The sequence below is a fragment of the Anser cygnoides genome, chromosome 22 (genome assembly GCF_040182565.1).
Source record: "Anser cygnoides isolate HZ-2024a breed goose chromosome 22, Taihu_goose_T2T_genome, whole genome shotgun sequence".
Lineage (NCBI taxonomy): Eukaryota > Metazoa > Chordata > Aves > Anseriformes > Anatidae > Anser > Anser cygnoides.
Window position 1 is genome coordinate 6581521 of NC_089894.1, and position 24269 is coordinate 6605789.

The 24269-nt window shown below is 44.5% G+C and overlaps 2 protein-coding genes across 4 annotated transcripts; both read right to left on the reverse strand.

Moving 5' to 3' along the window:
• Positions 1-737: 737 nt before the first annotated feature.
• Positions 738-15718, reverse strand: DHX8 (DEAH-box helicase 8). 2 transcript variants are annotated; one of them, XM_013200912.3, is made up of 23 exons: positions 15502-15718; positions 14197-14282; positions 13704-13776; positions 13178-13263; positions 12906-13015; positions 12497-12808; positions 12054-12198; positions 11298-11501; positions 10710-10797; positions 10289-10386; positions 9517-9664; positions 8914-9095; positions 8303-8497; positions 7882-8067; positions 7125-7335; positions 6671-6852; positions 6022-6162; positions 5609-5764; positions 4740-4877; positions 4243-4371; positions 3114-3310; positions 2783-2962; positions 738-2246 (listed from the first exon to the last, which is right to left on the reverse strand). In XM_013200912.3, exons 1-23 carry the CDS (start codon positions 15611-15613, stop codon positions 2027-2029), a joined length of 3579 nt encoding a protein of 1192 aa, XP_013056366.3. In that variant the 5' UTR covers positions 15614-15718; the 3' UTR covers positions 738-2026. The 2 variants fall into 2 exon arrangements, with proteins under 2 accessions (XP_013056366.3, XP_066837882.1); XM_066981781.1 differs by lacking the exons at positions 10289-10386; positions 10710-10797; positions 11298-11501; ... (5 more) ...; positions 14197-14282; positions 15502-15718 and adding an exon at positions 10217-10260.
• A 658-nt stretch (positions 15719-16376) lies between these two features.
• TMEM106A (transmembrane protein 106A) lies at positions 16377-24053 on the reverse strand. Of its 2 annotated transcripts, none has more exons than XM_066981824.1 (9): positions 23916-24053; positions 21895-22130; positions 21429-21492; positions 20873-21032; positions 20237-20377; positions 19696-19739; positions 19015-19068; positions 18155-18324; positions 16377-17998 (listed from the first exon to the last, which is right to left on the reverse strand). In XM_066981824.1, exons 2-8 carry the CDS (start codon positions 22112-22114, stop codon positions 18204-18206), a joined length of 804 nt encoding a protein of 267 aa, XP_066837925.1. In that variant the 5' UTR covers positions 22115-22130; positions 23916-24053; the 3' UTR covers positions 16377-17998; positions 18155-18203. The 2 variants fall into 2 exon arrangements, with proteins under 2 accessions (XP_066837925.1, XP_066837926.1); XM_066981825.1 differs by lacking the exon at positions 23916-24053 and adding an exon at positions 23718-23826.
• Positions 24054-24269: the final 216 nt, after the last annotated feature.

The window sequence follows — 24269 nt, forward strand, 5'->3', positions numbered from 1 at the left end:
CTCACACTATTTAAGATAATCCAGTTCATTTAGACAGGGGCAGACTGGCAAGCGCTTATACAAGCATCTCATCCAGCATTGCTCAAGAAACACTTTCTCCCAGCAAGGGGCTAAAACACCCATTCAGCTGATGCAAGTACTGCCAGAAGAAAGCATTATGCCTGTGGTTTTATGCTGGGATGACACAGTGTATTCTGAGGTTTTCAGAATCTTTTTCCCATTATACAAGATAAACCAGCCAAAAAGAATCACACCAACAGTAATTAGCATGTTAAGCTTAAAAGCTTCAGAACGTAATAGGTGGATAAAACGTGTTTTAAAAAAGCTGCTCAGTTTTGGATGTGGGGTGTTCCCCGAGGAAGCAGCTGAGATCCACGCGCAAAAGTTTCCGCAAATGAATTTAAAGATGTTATTGACAAACTAATTGTCAAAAAACAAAGGAACTGTTGATGCATTTTGCCATACCACGAGGTGAGAAAGAGGCTACACAAGAAAAGCAAATACAAAATGAATTTGGAACAGAAATACCTCAAAATATGCTGTCCAACTGGGACTCTCACTATTTGCATTTTCTCTTTTACATGCTTCATTTGGTTTTTGAAAATTAAGTGCAAAGTTTCATAGAAACAGTAACAGAAGCAGCTACAGAGCTCTTAGAAGGAAAACATGCTTGGAAGAATGTTCAATAGGACAACTATATGTGCACAGTGGCATAATTAAAGAGTCTCCAACCCTACGAAGTTTCTAATTCTATTTAACTTTATAAATATGTAACACCAAGGAAAAGCTCAGGGTATTTATACAACATAATAAAACGCTATATACAGCATCCCTGCCCACCTTTGTACATAGATACAGAGTTCCAATATATCTACTTTTCAGTGAGACACATTCTTCAAAGTAGAGTAGAAGACGACCTGCTAAGTTCATTCTACTCATTTCAACAATAACTTTAACAATGTCCCAGACTTGGGAAAAAAAAAAAGAATGAAAATTAAAAAAAAAAGATTTAGGTATCTCCAGCTACGGCGTCAAATAATTTTCATCTGTTTGCAACAGAAAAAAATAATTTACGCATAGCTTCAGCATGAGATAAAACACACTGGATCGTCAAATCTGTTTTTCAAGAGGGAACTGTTACACCATGTTTTACAGACATTTCAGCTGTAAGAGAACATTCTATAAAAAAAAAACCAAAAACAACAGTTGTGATGTCACCAAGCATTGTAAGTGGAAATAAAACACATGACACATTGTAGAGAAAGTCTAAACATCTGTTACCACTTATGTTCATAGACAGAGCCGTGCTGCAGAGTGGATGTGGTTAATTACCATTTGATATACTAGCCTTCAGCACACAGGAGATGGTGATGAAGGATAAGGCTTGCAGTCTGACCTGTGCCATTGTCCAACTATAACAGACATTCTAGCCGGGTTTCAAGGGATCTTTCCTGTATTATTCCAAAGCCACAGATACTAAATATCTCACTGCAGATGGCTTACGTAAGAGACAAATAGTTACAGTGACCAGAAAAATGCATAAAAAAGGAAAAAATGAGGATAAGCACCTCACAGAAAACAGCCACTGTCCAAGAGCATAAATTGAAATAAATCCCTTTTAGCAGGGTAAAGAAACAAATTTTTATTTGGTCATTCAGAACAGTTAGGTCGGTGAACCACTATTTCTTAATCACTGTCTTTTTGTTGTTGTTCTGCTCAGTGCCCAGATTTCTGAGTCTTAAGATTCTCTCTCTAAAAAAGGAGAACGACTAAAAAAGTGTTTCAAGAACCATTCCTGAAATGATGCAATACACTGAGGAGTCCCAGGATATTTGTCATGCAGCTGTAGAATCCGAGGGGCAACTGACATAAGCAAGCATCGCCCCCTTGTGCTTCTGCTCTGAAAATACTTCTCATTTTGTAGGTAAGCTTCAACTGCAAGAGTCCCAAAAGAAAGGACATTCAACACTGCGAAATGACAGTCCCACAAATATAAAACCAGTAACAGTCTGCGGGGGAACTAGGCTCATCGCCGTCTGAATGCACGCGATATCCTCCAAGCGTTGGGCTCCTCATAGCGATTGTAGAGGGGTTCAAGCCGCTGCTGCTTTTTCTGTTTGCTCAGTTTGGTTGGATCAGAAACCTTGAAGAACGCTGGTGCAAATTCCACCAGCCAGCGTGGATCAATAGTTGTCACTTCACGCATGTACTCCTTGGTGGTCAGCACTAGCTCATGATACACCACCCTGTGAAAAGAGAGCAACTTGGGATATTAGTATTTCCAAACAAGAAGAGGCATGGCAAGGGCTGCAGTATCTAAGCTCACCCTTTTCTCTCTGATTCTTCCCTTATTCAGCATAAGACTCCTTATGAGCTCTGATGCAGGCTATAAAAGAACTATCCAGAAGAGTCATCATCTTTTTCCTCTCCTACCTCACACCTACTCTTCAGCATAAAGCTGCTCTCTTCTGTTTAAAACAATTCATTCTCTCTCTCAACATTCAACGTTTCAACACTGAAACTCAATTCCACAAGACAGGAACACAATCATAAGGCTTCAGTCCCAGCCTTGGTTTTAAAAGTGAGTCTCACATCTGCACAGGCACAGATTTTAGCAGTAGAAAGAGCCAAAAGCAGACTTGAAACTTTTCTCACTCTGCTCATTGCTGAGAAGTCAGCAGCCTATACTTCAGTCTGCATTCTACAAATAGCGCACACCATCGGCTTTTCGGTTATAAAGTCTGAACTGAAACAGAAAATTACGTAACAAGCCCTCCCTTACCATTCCGGCTGTCTGTTGAAGAGAGCACTGGATGGGTGGATATAGACCACCTGTTGATCAATGAGTGTCCGATAACCCTCCTGGGGATCCTTCTTTGCAGCATTTCGGAAGAAGCCGCTGCAGATGGCCTTCTGGACTCGAACTGTTGCCTTGCCACAGGACACCACATCCAGCTTGTGTCTGCCAGAGAAGAGTTCGGGAGAAAAAAAAAAATTTGAGTTCTCCATATTCAGGTAGAGCTACTAACATCAGACTAACAAATTTTGTTTAGCTACTGTGGTGTAAGAATACTAAGCAAACAGTCAGTACTCATCCTTTCAGATGTGCTCACCTGTCCATAATGCCCAACATCTGCTTGCGGATGTCCTGTGCCCTGCGTAAGGACCGGGCTTGGATAAAATTTTCATAGCACCAGGGATTTGAAAACTTATTGTTCTTCCAGGAATTGTAGACAGCCAGCAGAGTGAGGTGGTCTCCTTCTGTCTGATGGAACTTGGCTTTCTTTTGATCAGCAAGTGCTTGTTTATCCTAACACATAAAGCATGCATCCATCAGACACCAACATCTTAGAGGCAATCCTTGTGCAACATGAAGGACTCCTCATCACCCATACCATGCTATTTTAGGGCAACCAAGAAACAGATGATATAAAATGGGGAAGACACAAAATTGAGTGGTGAATTACTAAGGATTACTGGGGAGTATCTAAGTGTCACTGGGACAGCTCTCAATAAGCCAAACCTATGCTCGTATGACAGGAAAGCCTAGAACTGCCCTTGCTGAAGACAGACTTGCTGTAGGCTCCCCTGACGACTCTCACAGGTGACAAGGACCTGATCAGGAAAGATGAATTCTTTTTTTTTTTTTTTCCCCTCTCCTCATTTTATTCAATTTCTGCCCCTCATTTTGAAAGAGCACTTCAAAGGAAACTAATCACTTATACTGTACGCAATGCAAGCGTGAATCAAACTAGGCAGTTTTATTGCTTTTGAAGCAACCTCAATGACTAACCATCAAAGGTACTGAAGCAGTAGCTTTGACCCCTCCGTCCCTCCTCGCTTGTCCAATCTGCTCATAAAATGTTAATCAGACACTGCAATTACATAGTCTGTTAATTTCAATTTTGGTCTAAGTTGCAGCAGGCCATCATAATGAAGAAATAATGGTTTTAAGAAGAGTCTGCCGTGAAAGAATACTACCACAGCACAATCTGCTGCTTGTTGACTTGAAAGAAAGAAAGAAGAAAGAGAATGCCAGACTTCCAACTTTCACCTTCCCATCTGCAAAGAAACTACCAACATCCACAGCTACAAGGTGTTTATCTAAAAGGTACATCAGATATGTAATGTATGAACCAACAGTCTAACAGGTTTATTTGGGTAAATATGCTCACTCCTTAAGACCTGAGGCAGGCAACAGAAAACACACAAACTGTAACAATTCTTGGCTGCACTCCTTACCTTTGGCCTGTAGAACACATTCTGTACAGACAGCATGGAGACTATTGTCAGCATTTCCTCGCTGCATCCCAGATGTACGGACATGATCAACATCTTGCACAACATGGGCTCCAAGGGGAATTCTGCCATCTGCAAGAAAGCTGTTTCAGGGTACCCTGCAAAGCCTCAGAAAAATTCCGAGTTCCCTCTGCAAGAGAGGAAAGCCCTTTCTTCCGTGCTTTCTTATCAAAACCGTGTGCTTCACTCAGAATAACTTTAATCAACATGAAACAAATTACATACACTCACAAGGATATCCCAATACTTACAAGGGATTATTTTAGACATTTTACAAATAAGTTTGCTTTTATTAGATAAGTAATACCTGCTCTTTAAAAAGCAGAAGATAAATAACTACCTAAACATCCTAAACTACCTAAAGAAGATACATAACTACCTAAACATCCTCTAAACACTTGCAACCCCATCAACACTATGAAGCATTCTATTTAGCCTACCCTGCGCCCAAGTCGAGTGAGAAGTCCTTCGTCATCCAGAGCTCCCAGAGTGTACAGCTGCTCCATGGCAGTTATGAGAGTTTCCATTGGGGGAGCATCCATAAAGTCAAAAGAGAGCAAATCGTTGATGCCCATGGCCTGAACAGAGGAAAGTGAGAACAACCAAGTTACAACACCGAGGAGAAAGAAGACACTGAACTCAACACTTCAGATAACCTGCACTGGCCTGTGACTTTCACCTATCATTCAGTTTTCTAGTTTGTTTCTTCGGTACTGTTCCATATCTCTTCCAAGCAAAATAATTCCATCTAGGCAACATGTAAGTTCAATGATGGTTTTGAGGACTTCCTGCCTTGTAAATAAGTGTGACATGACAGCCTCAAAGGACATTAAGTATGTCTCCAGCCTTCCCCTTTCCCAGAAGAGGGGAAAGACAGCAACTTCCCCAACTTCTGTGTATTGAGTTAAGGTCCAGTTTGTGGGCACTCAGAAGCATGATATATGCTTGGAAGATGTGTATCTTTGGGGATCAAAACCCACTCTTAAAACAATGTATTTGATCTGTTCATGTTTAACATAAACATACCTTACACAAGAAATGCATACTGCTGATAGGTTTCCTGTATTTCAAGTCCCTTGCAACTAACTGTTCTGCGCAGCTAAGACTTGTAATTTAGGTGGATATCCAACACTAAAACCCTCAACAGAAAAATGCAGGAGCAAGCTCAGTGCCTAAGAACTGCATGTGATGCAGTCTCCCTTTCAAAATACCTCTGTTCACTAGAAGGATCTGAGGCTAATAAAGACAGACTGATTTATTGAAAGGCTTACGATCAGGCTGGCTTGCCAAAAGTCAGAGAAATGCCCACCTTCAGGGAGAGTACTGTACTGGCCAAATTTGTTCTCTGGATTTCAGGCACATTGGTGGTTAGCATTTCATCTCGATAGGCACGCTCTGTATATAACCTGTAGCATTTTCCTGGCCCTGTTCTCCCAGCTCTTCCTGCTCGCTGCTTTGCTTGAGCCTAAAGATAAAGAAAAGCATCTCAGTGAACACGTGTAAACAAGTACAGTTGAAAACAAGCCAAATCAAATGATTAATTATTCACGATTTTATTTGTATTAATAGAAAAATAGATTTCCAATCCAACCAAGGAAAGTACGTGTTCCTTCATGTGGCCTCAAGGAATCTCAATTGCCTTACTTTGTTTCCATTTGCTTGGACATCATCAAGATACGTGCTAGGAGCAGGAAAAAAAAGCGTCAAATACAGAATGCTTACCTGTGAAATTGGTGTAACAACCAGCTGGTCGATTCCAGTCTTGGAGTTGTAAACTTTCTGCTTCACAAAGCCAGGATCGACCACATAATATATTCCATCAATAGTAAGCGACGTCTCAGCAATGTTGGTGGCAATGACAACCTGCAAGCAACAGTGATTCAGTAACCAGTGCTGTGTTTGGCTGGCAAGCCAACCAGGCTGCTCAACTTGAATAATCCATCCTACATGATATCATCACTTTGCTGTAGATGCAACTCCAATCATTTAACATTAAAAGGAGAAATGTACTCAGGAACTGAGGAACAGCGAAAAGTTATCTACAGTCAAGAATGGACAGGTGTTAAACATCTACCTTTGTTTTAGATTTGGACAGTATGAGAAGAGAGCATAATAAAATTTGAAATTAAAAGCAGGTGAAAGATCATTGTAAGTTTGTACACAGACTGCAATGATTTCAGGGAAAATTTCTGCCTATCATTCAAACACAGTCCATATTTATGGAGGACACTTCCTCAGACTGTATCTCTACGTATTCATTAGCGTTTTCTTCAGAACTACCCCACTTTGTCTGAAGTGGTAACTAACAGAATGAGAACTACTAAGAAAAAAAAAATCAGCACAAGATGAAGCCACACTTAGCTGAAGTTACCTTTCTGCTTCCTGGTGGGGCTGGGTCAAAGATCCTGGTTTGCATTTCACTGGGTAAGGCTGAATATACTGGCAGGATAATTAACTCTGGAACATCAGGTCCAAGAGATTTCATCCTCTCATAGAGGATCTCACAGGCAGTGTCAATCTCTTCCTGACCAGTTAGAAACACCAAAATGTCACCTACACAGAAGTAAAACACACACAGAATCAATTCTGCTCAGTACAGCTCCTGCATGACCAGCCCTCACCTTTTCCATTTAAAACAGAGATCCCCACTTTCGCTAGCACCTGGACAACAACTTCTAGCCAGTAGCAAGTGCCAAAAGCGCTATTTTACTGCTGCTTCTGATACACGATCAGTGACTCAAAAAGACCTCACTCTTAGGTATTAGAGTCCCTGAATTACCAATCACCCTAGATTCACCATCCCTGATTCACTATTCTCCACTCACCTGGTGGCTCTGTTAAGTGGATCTGCATTACTGTAATCAGGCTAGCATCCAAATAATCTGTCTCTGGCTCTTTTGTGTACAGGATTTCTACTGGGTATGTTCTGCCAGGAATTGTGAAGATTGGAGCTTCGTAGAAATACTGAGAGAATTTCACAGCATCCAGCGTTGCTGACGTCACTATCAACTTCATATCCTGCCGTTTCTGCACCGTCTATAACAGGAAATAAAGTTATCTGGTCATTTACTGTCTTTGGGACTATTAATATATAGTATTTGACTTCAGTCAAAGCAATACTTCACATTACAAAAAGAATTATGACCAGCTATATCAGGCATTTTGACAGATTCCAAAACCCCTACAAGTAAAACAGGCAGCTCATTCCAGCATCCATAATTTCAAACAATCAACCACTAAGGTCACATTTCAAACCTTTCTCGGCAGCACCTATCAAAGAAAGCCTTTGTCAGAGAAGGAAGAGCAAAGCAAGAACACTCCTCTGCTCATCCATCATTATGAGCATTCTGGAGTGCCAAAGCTCATTGTTTCTGTGAATTTTGCTTGATTTATCTTCACACAGAGGCTCATTTTATGAAAATCTGTACTACGAATCCTTAGGAATATTTGCTTTGCTCCTGAAGAGACTCTTGGAAAACATGAATGAGCTTGACTCATGTGGCCTTGCCCCTCCTGAGGGGCTCCTACCCATACACAGCATACCGAGGACACCAAAGAAATAAAAATCAGATGCTACATTACCTTCTTCAGGAGTCCAAAGAGCACATCTGTATGAATTGTCCTCTCATGGGCTTCATCCAGCATGATAATGGCATACTGGGTCAGATCAGGATCTATCAAGCACTCCCTCAGTAACATACCATCTGTCATGTATTTGATGACAGTTTCAGGGCTAGTGCAGTCTTCAAATCGAATGGTGTAGCCAACCTAGAAAGAAGAGTTGAATAGAAAACAATGTTCTCTTTTCACATCACAACTGAATCTACAGAATTAAGTTATTAGCACCATTAATTCCCAGTTTGATTATTCTGACAGATCATTTTTACAGCCTACATGGGAACAGACGTGTGGACATGAACAAATAAACTAGCTCCAGCACTGATTTTTCCTACTTTTCTCCATGCTTATTCTGGCACATTCTTCAACATGGACAACAACTCACCTCTTGTCCCAAACAGCAACCGAACTCCTCTGACACCCTCTTTGCAACAGACATTGCAGCCACTCTGCGAGGCTGAGTACATCCGATCTTTCCTCTTGATGTATATCCCGCCTCAGCCAGGTATTGGGTAATCTGGGTTGTCTTCCCAGACCCCGTCTCTCCAATAACAATCAGAATCTGGTTGTCATGCACAGCCTAAAAAAGGTCATAACAGATACACTTATTAAAATTAAGTGTAAAAAAACTGAGAACAAACAAGAATCAACAAAGTACAGTTCAGACTAGACTGAGTACCTACTGCTCTTCCTCCAGCTGACCCATACCAAAATGATACAAACATTCTTACTGACCAAGCCAGCAAACTGCTCAATCACTTAGCTGACTCACTCCTTTGCCCACGTGATCCCAGTTTCAATTTTGATTTACATTAACAAATACCTGGAGCTTTACTAAAATATACAAACACACATGTAGTCCTTTAAAATAATTATTCTAAGCTACAGTTCCACACTTAAAATTATCAAGTGGCTATTCATCTGTTAACAGGCTGAAACAGTATTTATATTAAATTACTGCTTGTTCAAACAAGAATGACATTTCAAGAGTCTTACTTGTATCAGCTGCTCCTTCAGTCTGAAGATTGGGAGACTCTCTCTCTGCTCAATGATAGAAAGCTGTGTCTTCTTACCATAAGAGGCTTTGTTGCCACCAAATGCATGTTTCTTCCACTCTGGGATATCATTGGGCATCATCCCAATACCTCGCATGTTTGCAGCTATTTGTCTTCCATCCACTAGAAAAGAAACAATTTCATCATCACATTAGGTTCGTGCAGCACAGATCCCAGCGATCCTGATCCTAACACTCCATTATCCTTGCCTTTTACACTTTCCTTGTGCATTTAAGTTTATGTATTTTCTAAGTTCCTACACGTACGTTACCTCTATTACACTAATTTCCGTGTAAAAAAAAAAAAAACTGCTTTGCCATCCATCTTGCTTTTTGGTAATGTATCTTGATGGATACCAGGATATACCTGCATGTTCCCTTGACACTTCTATTTCGCATCAGCAACGACAAATTTCTTCTTTGTCTCACTTTTAAAGTGAGGCATAAAAACACATTACCATGAGCTAGGCATTATGGTATTTCTCCTGAGTTGCTCAGTTACCACAAAAAATGCACAGTTCATATTTAGATGTGTTCAGGCATACCATCAGGGAGAGGATCCACCCAGTGTGTGTTGAGACCCATGGGAATAGAATCCATCTCTGCTTCTCTTTGTGCTTGTTTAAGTTCTCGTCTTTCTTTAGCTAAAGCACTCTGCATCATTGCAGCCTGGGACAAGGAACCATCCGGATTCTGAAAAAACAAGAAAAAAAAGTTAAGATCTCAAGTACTCCCAATGTTTCAAATTAAATTATCTTTCTGTCACCACTGTCCTTTTGAAGTCTCTGCTGAAAAAGCTTTGAGAGACTTGCTAATATTTTATGTATTTGAATTCTAGAATATTTCCACTGGCCCAATCTCATGAACCTCAATTAGTCATGGCTAATACAGAGCTTCCTTACCCAGTCCAGTCAGAAGGATAATGGACACTACCAACAAAAAACAATTATTTCTCTACCACCTCGTACTTCCAAAAGGTAAGAATAAGCAGAACAGAAAAGGTGTGTTCTAACACACGTTAAATGGTTGCCACTGCAGGCATATGTACATTTTGGTTCTATTGCTCTATTTCACTGTCACCAGCTAAGTAAGAACACGAGTCCTTTTAAAGAATAGATCTTGAGTTCAGTGATAACATTTTTCAGGGCTCTACGAAAACGTCTAAGTGGAAAATTGGTTATTAAATTCCCAAACATTTATTTGATTACATCAAGTATACTGTCTTTAGTCTTGGAAATCTCTTACCTTTACTATTTTGATGGGACTCATATCCATACTTTGTTTAGTATGACCTCTTTAGTCTTGGAAATCTCTTACCTTTACTATTTTGATGGGACTCATATCCATACTTTGTTTAGTATGACCTCGAAGGAATGGTGGCTCTTCTTCAACTAACTCAATCTCAAGATCCTCATCTAAAATCCAGAAGCGACAACTTTAATAGAAAGTTAAGCACCTTCTTTCAGCTACACAGTAACAACAGTACCTCTTCAAATAGTGCTTCCTGTGTATTCTCAATTATCACATAATTAGCCAGTGTTAAAAATGAAAACGCCATATAAAAATAACGCACAGATATTTGATGCATATCCAAAGGTCACTAACAATAAGGCTGGAGCAATCCCAGTTCCAAGTGTTTAAGAAATTGTGACTTGTTTCACATCCACTCTCTTTCTGAAACAAAACATGTCCAGAAACAGAAAGCATATACAACCGTAAGACTACTCGGAAATACTACCTTCTTCATCATCGACTTTAGGAAGAATCCCAGTCTCCTCATCAAAGTCAGGAAACTCTTCCTTAGAAAGCACATTAGCTGCAATCATCTGAGAACAGAATGAATAAAACATGAATTTACACCAAAGAATGAACACAGCTTACGCCCATGATGCCTCAGTTCTAATGATATTACCAGACTTGTATATCAGGAACAAAGGAATGTTCAGATTTCAAGAGAAAGGAATGGTCCTGCATTCCGGCACACATCTCCCCAAGTCATCCAGTCTCTGAACAAATAGTCTTTTTGTTATTTTAAATACCATCAGCATGAGATAGTTGGCTTACAGGACTGCACTGACAACCACGTATCACTAGACAGGGATGCCCCAACTCGCTGTGATCTCTGGAGACAACTTGGTCCAGCCTCCTGGCCAAAGCAGAGCTAACTTCAGAGTCAGAACTAAGCTAAAAGTCCCAGTTCACAAGAAGGCAGCAATTTAGATAAGGACTAAGTGAAAGAAACAAGCAAGGAGCTGTATTCTAGTCCACAAAACTCCCTAACAATTTTACTGAGTGGCACCCTATTTCCCCTCAATACAAAACACACCTGTTTTATTTCCCATTTCTCTGGGTCTGAAATTCGGGTGAGGCGTTTCCGTTCCAGGGTATCATCCTCCACCTCCGGGGCATTCACCAGGGACAGGTGGCTGGGTCTGTCTGGGTTTCTCATGGAAGTTTCTTCATTGGTTTCTCCAACCAGGTTCCTTCTCCGGTTTGGATTCAAGTCTTCCCCAGTATCTTGATCAACATCCTACATCAGATCGATTAATCAATCAGCTCTACCTAAATTTGACTTTTCGTTGTTTATTAACACCAACAATTCCCCTAACACAAACGAAAACACAGAGTGTGTTTCTCAGAGAGACTACTACCAATGACAGCCAATACATGAAAAAAATGTTATTTTGCGTGTTTTTTTTTCTAGTATTATGAGGCGAGTACATCCCAAAGCCTGGGGGACACTGCCTTGGCAACTGCAGTGATTTTGTTCAAAATGAAATGCTTCTGTCCTATGGAAAAAGGAAGCCAAGCATAGCAACTGCCTGAGGTTTGACCTGTCACTTCGCTAAGTGACAAGTCACAAAATCCTGTTAGTGCTATTACATCGGAAACACACAAAAAAGAACCTAAGGAAAATGAGTAAAAAGTAATAGATCACTTAGAACTGTAACTCATATTTTTAACTGTGACTTGAATGGTTACGTATTAGTTTTCAGTAATGTAAGATAATCAGTGTATAATCTTAAAAAAAAATTAGAATAGATATTACGTGATGCCAAGTACCACAGAACACATTCTATACCTTCATGCTCAGGCTGGTTTTGGATCCAGTAAAGGATAACACTTTGACTTTTACTCTTTGTCCTTTGCTCACAACATCGGCAACGTTGGCAACCCGTCCTTCTCTTCGAAGCTCTGAGATGTGGACCAAGCCCTCCCAACGCTTCCTGTAGATGAAAGAGGAACGTATGACATTGAACGTTATTACTCATGCAGTCCTTTAGATCATTCAAAGTCTAGATTAAAGTATTTTGTTGTCAACTAATTGTGTACATTCATAAACAGTTTTTTTTTTTTTTTCTAAGGAGAACATTATCTGCTGTCAGACTTAATCTGCTGAAACAGATCTTCATTCTGGCCTCAAAACTCAGCAGACTTTATTACAGCATCATCTTTTTAAGACACCAGCAGAAAACAGAACACCGATGGAGTAGTACCACATTTGCTGTGAACATCACAACATACCTTAGTCCTTCCAGCTGCACAAAGCATCCAAACTGCATTATACTCGTGACTTTCCCATTATAAATGTCTCCGATGGAAGGCTCCTCAGGTGGTGGACGGTCTACGTGCTTGTCCCTCCATCTCTCATTGCCCTTCTCGAGATACTTCTCTCGATCCCTACGGTCCCTGCTAGGACTCCGACTCCTGCTCCGTGAGCGGTATCTGGATTTCCCCCTGTTCCTATCCCGAGTCTTAGAACGAGACCTAGAGCGAGATCTGTGCCTTCGTCTCCTGTCCCTGCTACGGCTTCGGCTCCTCCTCTTCTTCTTTGTCCTAACGAACCAACATCACATATTTGCACATAAGAACAGAGCAAGCAGGCAGTATTAATTGCCAATATCCATCCCTCAAAGATATTCTAGAACCATACCGGTGGTCACTGTTCCTTTGTTTGCCTTGCCTGTCTGCGCTAGGCATTAGAGCTTCAAGTTCTTTAAGCGCATCAGCTGCCACTTTCACATCATCCTCATCCAGCATATTCTGCAAGAACAGAGAATCATTCTGTACAAAGGCTTATAAAAAGTCTGTCGCAGAGAATTAATCTACAGAACGGACAATCTCACACGTTTCTATTCAGAAAGAATGCAAGTTAAAAAAAAAAAAAAGATGAGACATGAGAGAAAAATGGAATTATGGTCTTACCCTGATGTTGGGATTGTCTGGCCTGCAAAGAGCCGGAAACAACTCCTTCAGCCTTTCCTTTTCTGATTTGGGTTTGACAACGGCCTCTGATTTTGAGGTTAATAAAACAAACAAGCAAAAAAAAATTAGAAGGTCCAAAATGATCTATCGCCAGCTTTTCTGTAATCAAATGTAAAGTTTAACTTTCATCTGAATACAAAGTTAGATACAGATTTTACAGAGATTCTCTTCAAAGATGATGGTATTTTCCTACAATGCATGAATCTGTGAAATCCTAAACAGTCTGAGCAGTGTGCTCAGTATGCTTTTTTGTATCTGAACAGCTTTGCTAATCCACCACTACTAACAGAGTCTTCCACATGCAACAGAAGCATATGAAGATCTTGCCTTATAACATTAGAATATGTACTACATCGAGCTCACGCAATATGGCTAAAAAATACGAAAGACTAGGAATTATGTTGGTTTTTGTAGCTGTTTTTTCTTTTTTACATCTAACTGATGAAAGGGACAAGAGTACACACACCTTTACTTGTAGATGGTTTTGATGGAGGCCGCATTGTCTGTATGAGACGGAGCAAATTACTAATAAGGGAATCCTGCAAAATTTAACACAATAGTTTAAGAAGTGCCTGCGGTACTTTTGGTCATTCTTACAAAGCACAAAATAGTGGTAAATAGGGCAAAAAAGGCTCAACTCTTAAGATGTTCTCTTTAAAAAGCGTTGCTAGACTTTACTTACACCCAAAAATGATATAACATGAATCTGAAAGTGATCAAGATAAATCAATTTAAGTGATTGTTCTACTTATTCTTTAAGTTACTTATTTAAGCCAAGTACAGTAGCTTCTGAGAAACTCATTAACCCCACATCTAAGTACCACAAAATGCTTTAAGCTAACATTTAACTCCTTGAAAACTTGTTTCTTCCACATTTTATATGCTAAACAAGACAGTAAACAGTTCAAGTCCTCAACAGGAGGCTTCACAAAGACTATGAGTTTCCAGATCTCACTTACTGTGAACTCAGCGCCATTCTTCAGAAGAACAGCTTTGAACGCGTCAAACGTAGTGTTTTTCTCAGCAAGGCTTATGACAAACTCAGCTGCGGAGAAGAAGCAGAAAGTAAATCAGAGCACAGGATCGGAAGGCGGCTTTAGAGTACAAACAGCAGGGCAAAAGTTGTTCTGTGGCATCTGGAATATTGTGTCCGGTTCTGGGCCCCTCAGTTCAAGAGGGACAGGGAACTGCTTAAGAGAGCGCAGCACAGAGCCACGAGGATGATTAAGGGAGTGGAGCGTCTCCTGTACAAGGAAAAGCTGAGGGAGCTGGGGCTCTTTAGCCTGGAGAAGAGGAGACTGAGGGGTGACCTCATTAATGTTCATAAATACATAAAGGATGAGTGTCAGGAGGACGGAGCCAGGCTCTTCTCAGTGACACTATTCTGGTTTCAGCTAGGATAGAGTTAATTTTCCTCCTAGTAGCTGGTAGGGTGCTACGTTTTGGGTTAGGATGAGAAGAGCATTAGTAACATGCTGATGTTTTAATTGTTGCAGAGCAGTGCTTGCACTAAGCCAAGGGCTTTCCAGCTTCTTGCTCCATCCTGCCAGCGGGCAGGCTGGGGGTGCAGCGGGAGCTGGGAGGGGACAGAGCCAGGACAGCTGACCCAAACTGGCCAAAGGGGTATTCCATACCATCTGATGTCGTGCTAAACAATATACAGAGGTGGCTAGCCGGGGTGGGGGGCCGGCTGCTCAGGGATAGGCTGGGCATCGGTCAGTGGGTAGTGAGCAACTGCATTGTGCATCGCTTGTTTTGTACACATTATTATTAGTAGTACTATTATCATTATTATTATTTTTTTCCTGTCTTAATAAACTGTCTCTATCTCAACCCACAGGCTTCATTTTCCCGTTTCTCTCCCCCATCCCACAGAGGCAGGGAGGAGGGTGAGCCACCGGCTGTGCGGTGCTGAGCTACCGGCCGGGTTAAACCCCAACACACCCAATGATAAGACAAGGGGCAGCGGGCGCAGGCTAGAACAGAGGAGGTTCCCCTTAAACGTAAGACAAAGCTTTTTGACGGTGAGGGTGGCAGAGCCCTGGAAGAGGCCGCTCGGGGGGTTGTGGGGTCTCCTTCGCTGGAGACATCCAAAACCCTGTAGGACCTGACCCAGGCGCTCCTGCTCTGGCAGGGGGCCTGGACCAGGCGCTCTCTCAGGCCCCTTCCAGACCCCTGACGCTGGGCTTCCCGGACATTTGTTTACATGGCGGCGCCAGGCCCAGCCGCAGCGTCCTTCCCGCAGCCTCCTCGGCCCCGCTTACCCAAGTCCTTGTCGTTGATGCCCAGGTGGTTGTCCAGCTCCGTGCACACCTTGGAGACCAGCGACAGGTACTCGAGCTTGGCGAGCTCCTCCAGCGCCACCAGGTCCGCCATCACTACCCCCTCACCGCCGCCGCCACCACTTCCGCATCCGGGCCGCGCCGGAAGCCGGGAGGCGGTGCCGCATTGGGCGTGCCCACACCGACCATAGAGACAGAGGCGGGCGTGCTAGAACGCCTCGCGCCCACACTGACCATAGAGAGAGGGTGGTCCTCCACGCTGCGCTCCCGCGGCTGACCACACCCCCACGGCCAACCTAAGCCCCGCCCACCCTCCGTTGAGCCGCGCGCGTGGGAAGTGGGGGGGGAACCAATCAGCGCAGCCGAACGAGCGAGCGGGGCTCGTGACGCGTCTGTTGCTAGGCGCTCCCCGCCGCCGCCATGGCGGCCTTCCACTGGGAGGCGCGGCGCAGGCAGGCGGCGCTGGAGCGGCGGCGGGCGGAGGCGCTGCGGGTGCGGACGGGGCCGGGGGGCTGGGGGGGAGGCGGAGAGCGGCCCCGGGACCGCGCTCACCGCCCCCTCCCCGCCTCCAGGCCACGGCGAGCGTCGAGGGGGACCCCAAGCACGGCCCCGGGACCGGCGTGACCCAGAGCCCGCCGCCCGGTGAGGGGAACGGGGGCCGGGGAAGCGGGAGAGGGGAGCGGGGGGGGGCTCCGGCTCACGGCTGCTCCGGTCCTGCCGCAGAGCCTCGGCCCTCCCGCTGCTGCTGCCCGTGTCACCAAGCCGCCAGCACCAGCGCCAGGCTGCCCAACCGCTTCACGGTAAGGCCCCGGGGCACACAGCAGAGTCCCGCGGAACGGACGTTAAGGCGCGGAGCGGCGGAGCCAAGCTGGGGGTTTTATTGTTATAACTCCTTCTAGGCTAAGCTTTGGGTTTTGTTGTGGTATCTTCTTGTTTGGCTACAGCAGGGCTCTCAGCTTAGAGCGGTAAGGAGGCAGGTGGTGAGTCCTTTGTGGAAGCTCAGCGTGGGTAACACGAAGTTAGCCCCGAGCTCCTTCACACCCAGAGGAAACCAAAGTGGTTTTTCACACAGTGCAGCGATACAGAAGGGCTAATAACGCTGTCGTTTCACTTTTAGGCTCTGCAGTACTTGCAGCAATGGTAAGACACAACGAGCCTGCAGGCCAGAAGTTAACACCCAGGATCTCCATCAGAAGTGGACAAGCTTCTGTGAATCCAGCACTGCAAGTGTAGAACATGAAGGGGCAGTTTCATCAACTTCAGCAGTAAAAGCTAATGCTCTAAGTAAAACATCACATCTCACAGGGATCCTGATTCACGCTGGTTCTATCATGTCCTGTCCTTCTCTCCTTAGAGCCCTTTCCCGCAGCCACAGTCCTGTTTCTTGCCTGCAGAAGTGCTGTTGCCAGCAGTGCCAGACTCCAGGATTACTGGCTGATTACTCCAGGATTACTTAGCTGCTCGAGGAAGTTGACTGGTTACCTGTTCAGTGTGATGAAACAGTGAGGAGCAACACTGCAACAGCTCTGTAAGAGTTAGGTGTTTGGGAAGCATATTTTGAAGAAAGGAGTAGAGGTTTTCTTCTGACTGTGCTTGACACCCTGCTCTGCCCTCCAGTGGGCAGAGAAAGTGCTCAGCAGTGGAGATAAAATTTTAGTCCTGCAACTCCCAGGCTATTATTTGATCAGGCAGCACCTAAACTAGAACCCAAGGCATACATTTAACTCATCCATGACGTAGGGAATACTAGTGTCAGCACACAGAAGGCTGCCAGGGCTGTTCTTGTAAAAGGCTGTTGGGTTGTCTTGCAGCTTTACACAAACTAAAACACAAAAAAAGGTCTGTTTCCTGACATTTGAGCAAACTGTGCTTTTCTCATTCATGCTCGCTCATGTTCAGAGCATCAAATGGCAAAGCATATAGGAAAGCAATTCAACAAACAGCAGGTACCAGCTAACACGTACCACTGGCTGGAAAACAGCAAGTCTTTCACATTTTCTCCTCACTGAAACAGATCCCATTACAGAACACTTAGTGGATGATCTTATTTTAAAATATCTATTTATATATAAAAAGACAAATCAAGACATTGCATTCTTGCCTCCTACACCAGAGAGCTCCAACAGCAGGTATCAGAGTCACTCTCACATGGTGTTTTGGCATGATATGCAGTAGGTTGTGATTTTTTTAAGAGCAAAAAAAAAAAAAAAAGAGACATCAGTCCTGTTTCTTGCTCTCATGGAACAGGTTGTGCAAGTGTCAGACACTAGTGATATAGATGTGATCCAGCCAGGTCTCACCCCAGTCCCTTTGCAAGTTACAAACTATTAAATTCAGGACTTAAGTACAAAATTGTGCAAGGAAGAAACAAGTTGAGTTAGACTAATAGGACACCACCTCTGATGGAGCAGTGAAACATTGCAGAGTGTGACACCCCATGCTCTGGCCACTCAGCTGAAGGGTCAGCCACGATAAGGACCTGAAAGAAAAAAAGCTGCAATCTAGGGGCAGTACAGTCCCAGTACGTTACCATCTTCACAAGGGAGATGGTAGCCTTGCCAAGCAAACACCACGCCTCCTGGCTTAAGGCATGGATTGAGAAGAAGCCCCGCAAGTTCGTCTCCCTACAACTTGCCTTTGTGATGGAACACCCAGCACCCAAAAGCTCTGCCAGCCTGGCCCCGTCATGGTGGGCGGCGGTACAGCGGGTGAGGTAACGTCGCGTTCCCCCGGCAGTCCACGTACTGGTAGTCTTCAAAAGCCACCTGCTCCGAGTGACACAGGTACGTGCAGGTCAGGGTACCCCTGCAAGGCAAAAGCAGAGCAGAGCTGCACTTGTGCTTGTCCCAGATAAGACTTCTCGTAATGCAAAGGTCCTGCGGTGAGCTTCCACTGCTGTCCTCTTTTGTCCCAACGACACAGCCCCAGAACACAGCAGTGGAGATAGCCTCAGCTCGATTTCACGCGGCAGAGTGGGAAAGCATCTTTCAGACTGCATTCATTTAAAGAGCTGCCTCAGGCAACAGAATACACAGAAGAGCCTGCTTTCTCCCGTCTTCTCTCAGCACCTGCTGCTAGAACATTTGGAGTCGGACACCCAGACAGAATCCAGGCTGATCCCTAACAGCACCAGGAAGGTGGGCATAATCAAACTAGTCATCACTTCCAGCTCTGGGCCAGAGAGCTACTTCACAGCTACAATCAGTATTATGGACAGAAGTCTGCCAGGCCTGCTTGCCGTATAACAGCAGCTCAAGCTGTCACTGTTGCTTACATTAAGCCTGAATCTCAGGGACTTCTCACAGCAGCAATGGCTTTGGAGAATTATCTCCCCCCACACCCCAGCACACCTATCTAGGTAACAGCATATTTGCACTGAAGGTAGTTCTGGTCTTAAAGAGCACTGACAGGCTGACCTTCTTTTGAAGGGTGTCCTAAGAAAAAAATGCAGTTCACATGCATGTTAGTTACAGCTCTGAACCAGGCAACACTTACTGTATGTGCAGCAGAACATTGTGAACTCTGACCTTTGTCCAGGTGCAAATGTTACTGCAAGAGAAAAGAGAATTCATTTCACAGGAGCTGCCTGCACCATGCGTCTCCTGTCCTCAGTTATTCCACTGTTTCTCTGCTTCTCTAAAAACATCTCTGCACATTATTCTAACAGCTACGCAGGCAAAATTCTTCAAGCACAGCTCTTTCTACACCAGTAAAAGATGTTTTTGCCAGTGTAACACAACTGCGGATTTAGTAAGCATAGGCCTTCTAAATATGCAATGCACAGCCTGCCTGCACAGAAGCTTTGGTTACCATGAACTCTGCATAATTTGCTGGTTACTTGCAGAGAACTGTAGTTTGCATAAGGTACATTTAGCTTCTCACGAATGAGAGATTAGAAGTTTACAATCCAGACATTGAACCGATATCATCGCTTCCTCATCAGAACATATGGAAAACAACATTGTTGAGCCAACACTAAGCAGAGAATAGAAAACAAGTTTAAAATGAACATGCCGAACTTTTATCCGGATCGACTCCATGCAGTAAACTGAAAAGAATGTACTCGCTTTACTTCACTGTGCAGACAGGACCAGCACAGGAAATCTAGTCATGAAAAGCCTACAAGCATTAGGGTTACTTAGTAATCAAAGGAAGAAGTCTTTACGAATTACTCACTAAGTGTTGTCATCCGATATAATACTGGCCACCATATAATAGATCTGAAAAGAGCAAGAAGCAAGAACTAGAGTTACATTTGCATACAACTGAAAAAAAAAACTAAAAATAGCCAGAATTGGACTGTCATTAGGTGTCTTAAACTGCATTTCAAGGCCTAGTTCAATGCAATTATTCTTAACAGTATGTAAAAGAAATGAATCAGAAATTCAGACCAAAAAGACCTTAAAAAGGCTGTCTAGGCCATACGCATGACCTTCACGGTAACGATGGATCAGCTGCGCTCAAAGTGTTCCCTCCAGTGTCTTGTCTAACAAGACAGATATGCTTTGCCAGAAGTCGGTATGGCTTCAAACCCAGCAACAGGTAAATTCTTAGATCGCACCTTCTGGAAGTGGGATGTAGGAAGCTACATGTCGGAGGGACTTTGAGCATTCGGGAGGTATATGACAAAGGAGTGGGTTACGTATGCAAAAAGGACCTCCCTGTCTAGGGCATCCAGATTAGTTTAGAAGGAAATGCAAGAAACACCAGAGCTTACCTGGCCGCTCTGCAAAGGGCTGATGTTCAGCAGGGTTTTCACAGTGGTCTTCCCTACTACCAGGGACTGGTGCAAAACCTCTATGTCTAGTTGCACAGCAGTGACCAGGTAGAAGTTGTTATTACTTACGTTCAGCACATTCTGAGGAGAGAAAGAAGACAAAAAACACCCTGTAGCAGGGCCGTAGGCTGTTGTTGCAAAGTAGCTTCAAATGTATTCCTGTTATGGTCTTACAGCTGCAGCACAGGAACACACGGTCCCTTCTCAAGACACCAGAAATACACTCAGCCTGGCCACAAAGGTGTATATGCTGCAGTGTCTCCCATGATAGCCGAAGGGGTACAGCCAAAAAGCTCAAGGATGCAAAAGAAAAAGGATTCCCAGAATTAATCACAGTGCTGCTTCTATGCAGCCCCCTTTGGCCACTTTTTGTGACCTGTTCGCATGCAGCCACACCTCTGATGCTGAAACATACTCCTGATATTGCTTCCAAGCAGCCTGAGATGAAACTGAAATGGCAGGACTGACAAGACTGACATCGGCCAGCCATCGGTTAGCCAGCCGACGTGGAGTGGCGCAGGAGATAAGCAGGGAGCCCTTCAAATCTGTTTGATTGAGAGCTGAGTGAGCACTTACTGTCATGTTGAGGTATATACTGGTGGTATTGACATCAAAACCAATGGAGGAGGCATTCAGCCCTGCAGGCAGCACAGTAATGGAGCGAGGAAACAGGAAGAAGATACTGAGAGATGTCATCAGCAGGCAGATTGTCACAGCAAGACATACGTAGAGTTTCCTGCAAAATACCACCAAGGCCACAGTCACTCATGGTTTGTCACCCTTGTCACAAGCACCTGCAGCCCTGCTCCAGCTGAAAGCCAGGCGACAAAAGGAATACCAGAAAACAGAACTATTTGCCAGCTCCCAAACCACAGCAGAAGCAGGAGAGAGTCCCACACAGTGGCATGCTGAATTAGAGCAGAAATTACTGGAGATCGCCAACAACTGGGCACACAGAAGTCTCCTCCCACACAGAAGGCTGTCCAACACCTATTACCGAAGATGTTGTGAACACTAACCTTACTGCAAGTCACAGCACAAACAGCAAAACCCCCAAAAGACTGATGCTTCCCTCTGCAGACAGAACAAACATTCAAAACATGAGAAAAAGGATTCATTTAGTAGGACTTACGTTCGTCTGGGCTTCAGCCTCTGGTCACCATACGGAATCAGTGCCACCAGCTGCTTCTCTTGCTCTGAAAGAGGCAGCAGCAGATCAGAGACCACACAAGTGAATAAAGCAAACTGCATTGCAGCTTAATGTCTGTCCATGCTTACAGGTCCAATTTAGAAGGCAAGCGTGATGTAATTAAGAGTTAAGTTTGGGCATTCCCAGCTTGGAATCTGAAACAACTCCTCGGGGGCTCCTTAACAGGCTTCAAATAATTATCTAAAAGCAGCACCATCTGCTTTCCCACCCCATTCTCCCCCAGTAGGGGCACCCATGGAAGTCACTGGTGAACCAGAGATACCATGCTCCTACTGGACTGGATACAATAAAGACAAAATGGTTCAGCCGAGGTGTTTTGGCAAAGAGACACATACCTACCACAGAAGTCTCTAAAAACACAGAGGCAGCATACAGAAGAATTACATACCCCTGGGGATCCTTCCTGTTCCCTGACACGTTGGGCAATTGACGCAGCTTCGACGTAAGATGCCTGCACCAGGCATGCAGGGTGTAGCAGAATCTCCTCCGTTGATGCTTGCATAATTGGCGATTTCATCTTCAGCATCCAGTTGCCCAGGTAAGATCAGCTTCCCTTCACTCTGCTTTTGGTCAGATGTTTTCCAGAACTGTGAAAGTTTTCCACCCATGGCTGAAGGAAGAATTCTGTGTCCAACACAAAAAATGCATTAAGAATATTGTCTGGGTAAATCGATCTACAAGAGCAACTCTGTTAGCGTTTATAGTAGGAGATCATGAGTATCGTGCCATTTACAACATTTGGTAAGCTTCCTAAAGCACAGCTCTGAAGTTGCTTTAAAAGATGAGTTACTCTATCTTTTAAATATTCAATCTTTTAAGACACTCTAGTTGCAGGAAAAGAGTCTGAGGAAGCCACTTACAAACATGCCAGATTCTTCATCTCAAGGTATTTGGTAAAAAGAGTGGAATGCCGGCTCAAAGCACCTGAACATTTTAAGATAACAACATAGCTCAGAAGTAGAACTCTCAAGTTCTTGCCTAGTCTTTACTCACCTGTGTCCAACAGGGAACTCATCTGAACACCAAGGCCTTGGCAGTCCTAATCTAGCCTGAGTAAAATCAAATAGTACTCAAACAATGTAAAAACATAAACTATCTTTAGATTCTGTAGCTTTATGTTATCTCTAAAAGTTAAAGTGGCAGCTGAACTCATTTTCCCAGGCTTCTGATAATTAAATTCTGTATCAGCTCCTAGTAATCCTCTCAACAGCATTAACGATACCAAGCAGAGAAAAAGATGCATCTTCATCACAAAAGGCATCACTTGAACCCAGTTTTCTACTGGTGATGGTCTTTGCTGTAGGCAGTCTGGTTTCAGTGACTCAGAGGTAGGATGCTTAGCTTTGATAACAGCAGCCTCTACATTTGCCCAGATGACAGAGAGGCTTTGAGTGAATAACCCCTCAGGGCTCTATTGTAAAACATACCAGAGAGGAAATATCACCACCTGCCAGTGGAGAACCACCACCAGAGTCAAAGTGCATAGAATCACAAGGGGTTTATCGCTCAGCTCAGAAACCAGAGCATATCTGAGAGCTGATTCTATTTAAGAACTGATTCCAGGGGCAGCTGTTCCTTTCATAGCTGACAAAGGAAGAATCAGCATTTCATTTAACCAGGAGCAGGAGAAGGACATGGCTGCAGCCCGGCAGAGCCACAGAGAAACCTTCCGCAGCCTTGTACCCCCTCAGTTTGAGGAGGTTCTGCAAGACAGGCAACTCTGTGTGCTGCAAGGGGGTGGGGAACACTAAGTAAAAGAGAAGGATGAGGACGCCTGAAGGATTTGGGCTTCCCTAACACGGAAAGAAAAAGGGCCCTGCTACCACTGTAACGCAGTCCCTATCTCAGCAGTCTCTTGAACGACCCAGGAAGCAAAGCTGCAGCTTCTCTAAACTCTCAGTTAATGTTTACCAGCCTTTCAAAAACAAGCAGTGAGGAGGAGTAACAGATTCTTCACAGAGCTGGGACAAACAACCATGGAAGCTGGGAAGAGACTCACTTGTGTGTATCAGAGAGACCAAGTGCAAGCTGCAGCCGGTGGAGAAGTTCGCCTCTATCAGGTACTGCCCCCCCAGGCAGTCCTTCGGGTCTGCTCCAACCCACACACCCTGCCCCACACACCAGTACCCCCGGGGACAGTCCTGAGATCTGTCAGGGGAAGTGGAAGGTAACCAACTGAGGCAAGCTTTGAGAAGGACCAGGCCCCCTCACCTTGAACCACCACAGGGGCACGACGAGCTCCTGCAGGCCCGACTGCCCCTGCCGTGGCCAGCCCCAGCCCCGCTGTTCCGAGTGGGCTTCTCTGGGCCCGGCCCCACACTCCCCCAGCAGCCCCAAGCCCCCAGCCCTGCCAGGGGCCACCACCGGGGGCTGGAGCTGCCTGGGGTCCCCTCCAGCCACCCCGCTTACCAGTCGCCCACCACGGGTGGCTGCTGAGCCCAGAGAAGCGGAACTGAAAGCACAGCGGGGCAGGCTGCGTTCCTCCCCGGAAGGGAAGCGGGGGCGGCCGCCCAGCTGAGGCCCTGGTGCTGCCACGGGGGAGTGAGCAGCTGGGACAGAGGGGAACGGCCCTGTATGGCCACAGCCGAGACCGAGAGCTCCATCCGGAGCTGCTGCTTGCGAAAAGCCCGATGAGAGCCAGCCAGATAAAGAGCTTTATTGTAAGGAGAGAGGAAAGAGGGCGTCTTCCACCCTCCTTCCCTTTCCTCCCTCACCCCCCCCGACAGTTGACTTTAAAATGCTTATCCTAAATAAGACACAGAG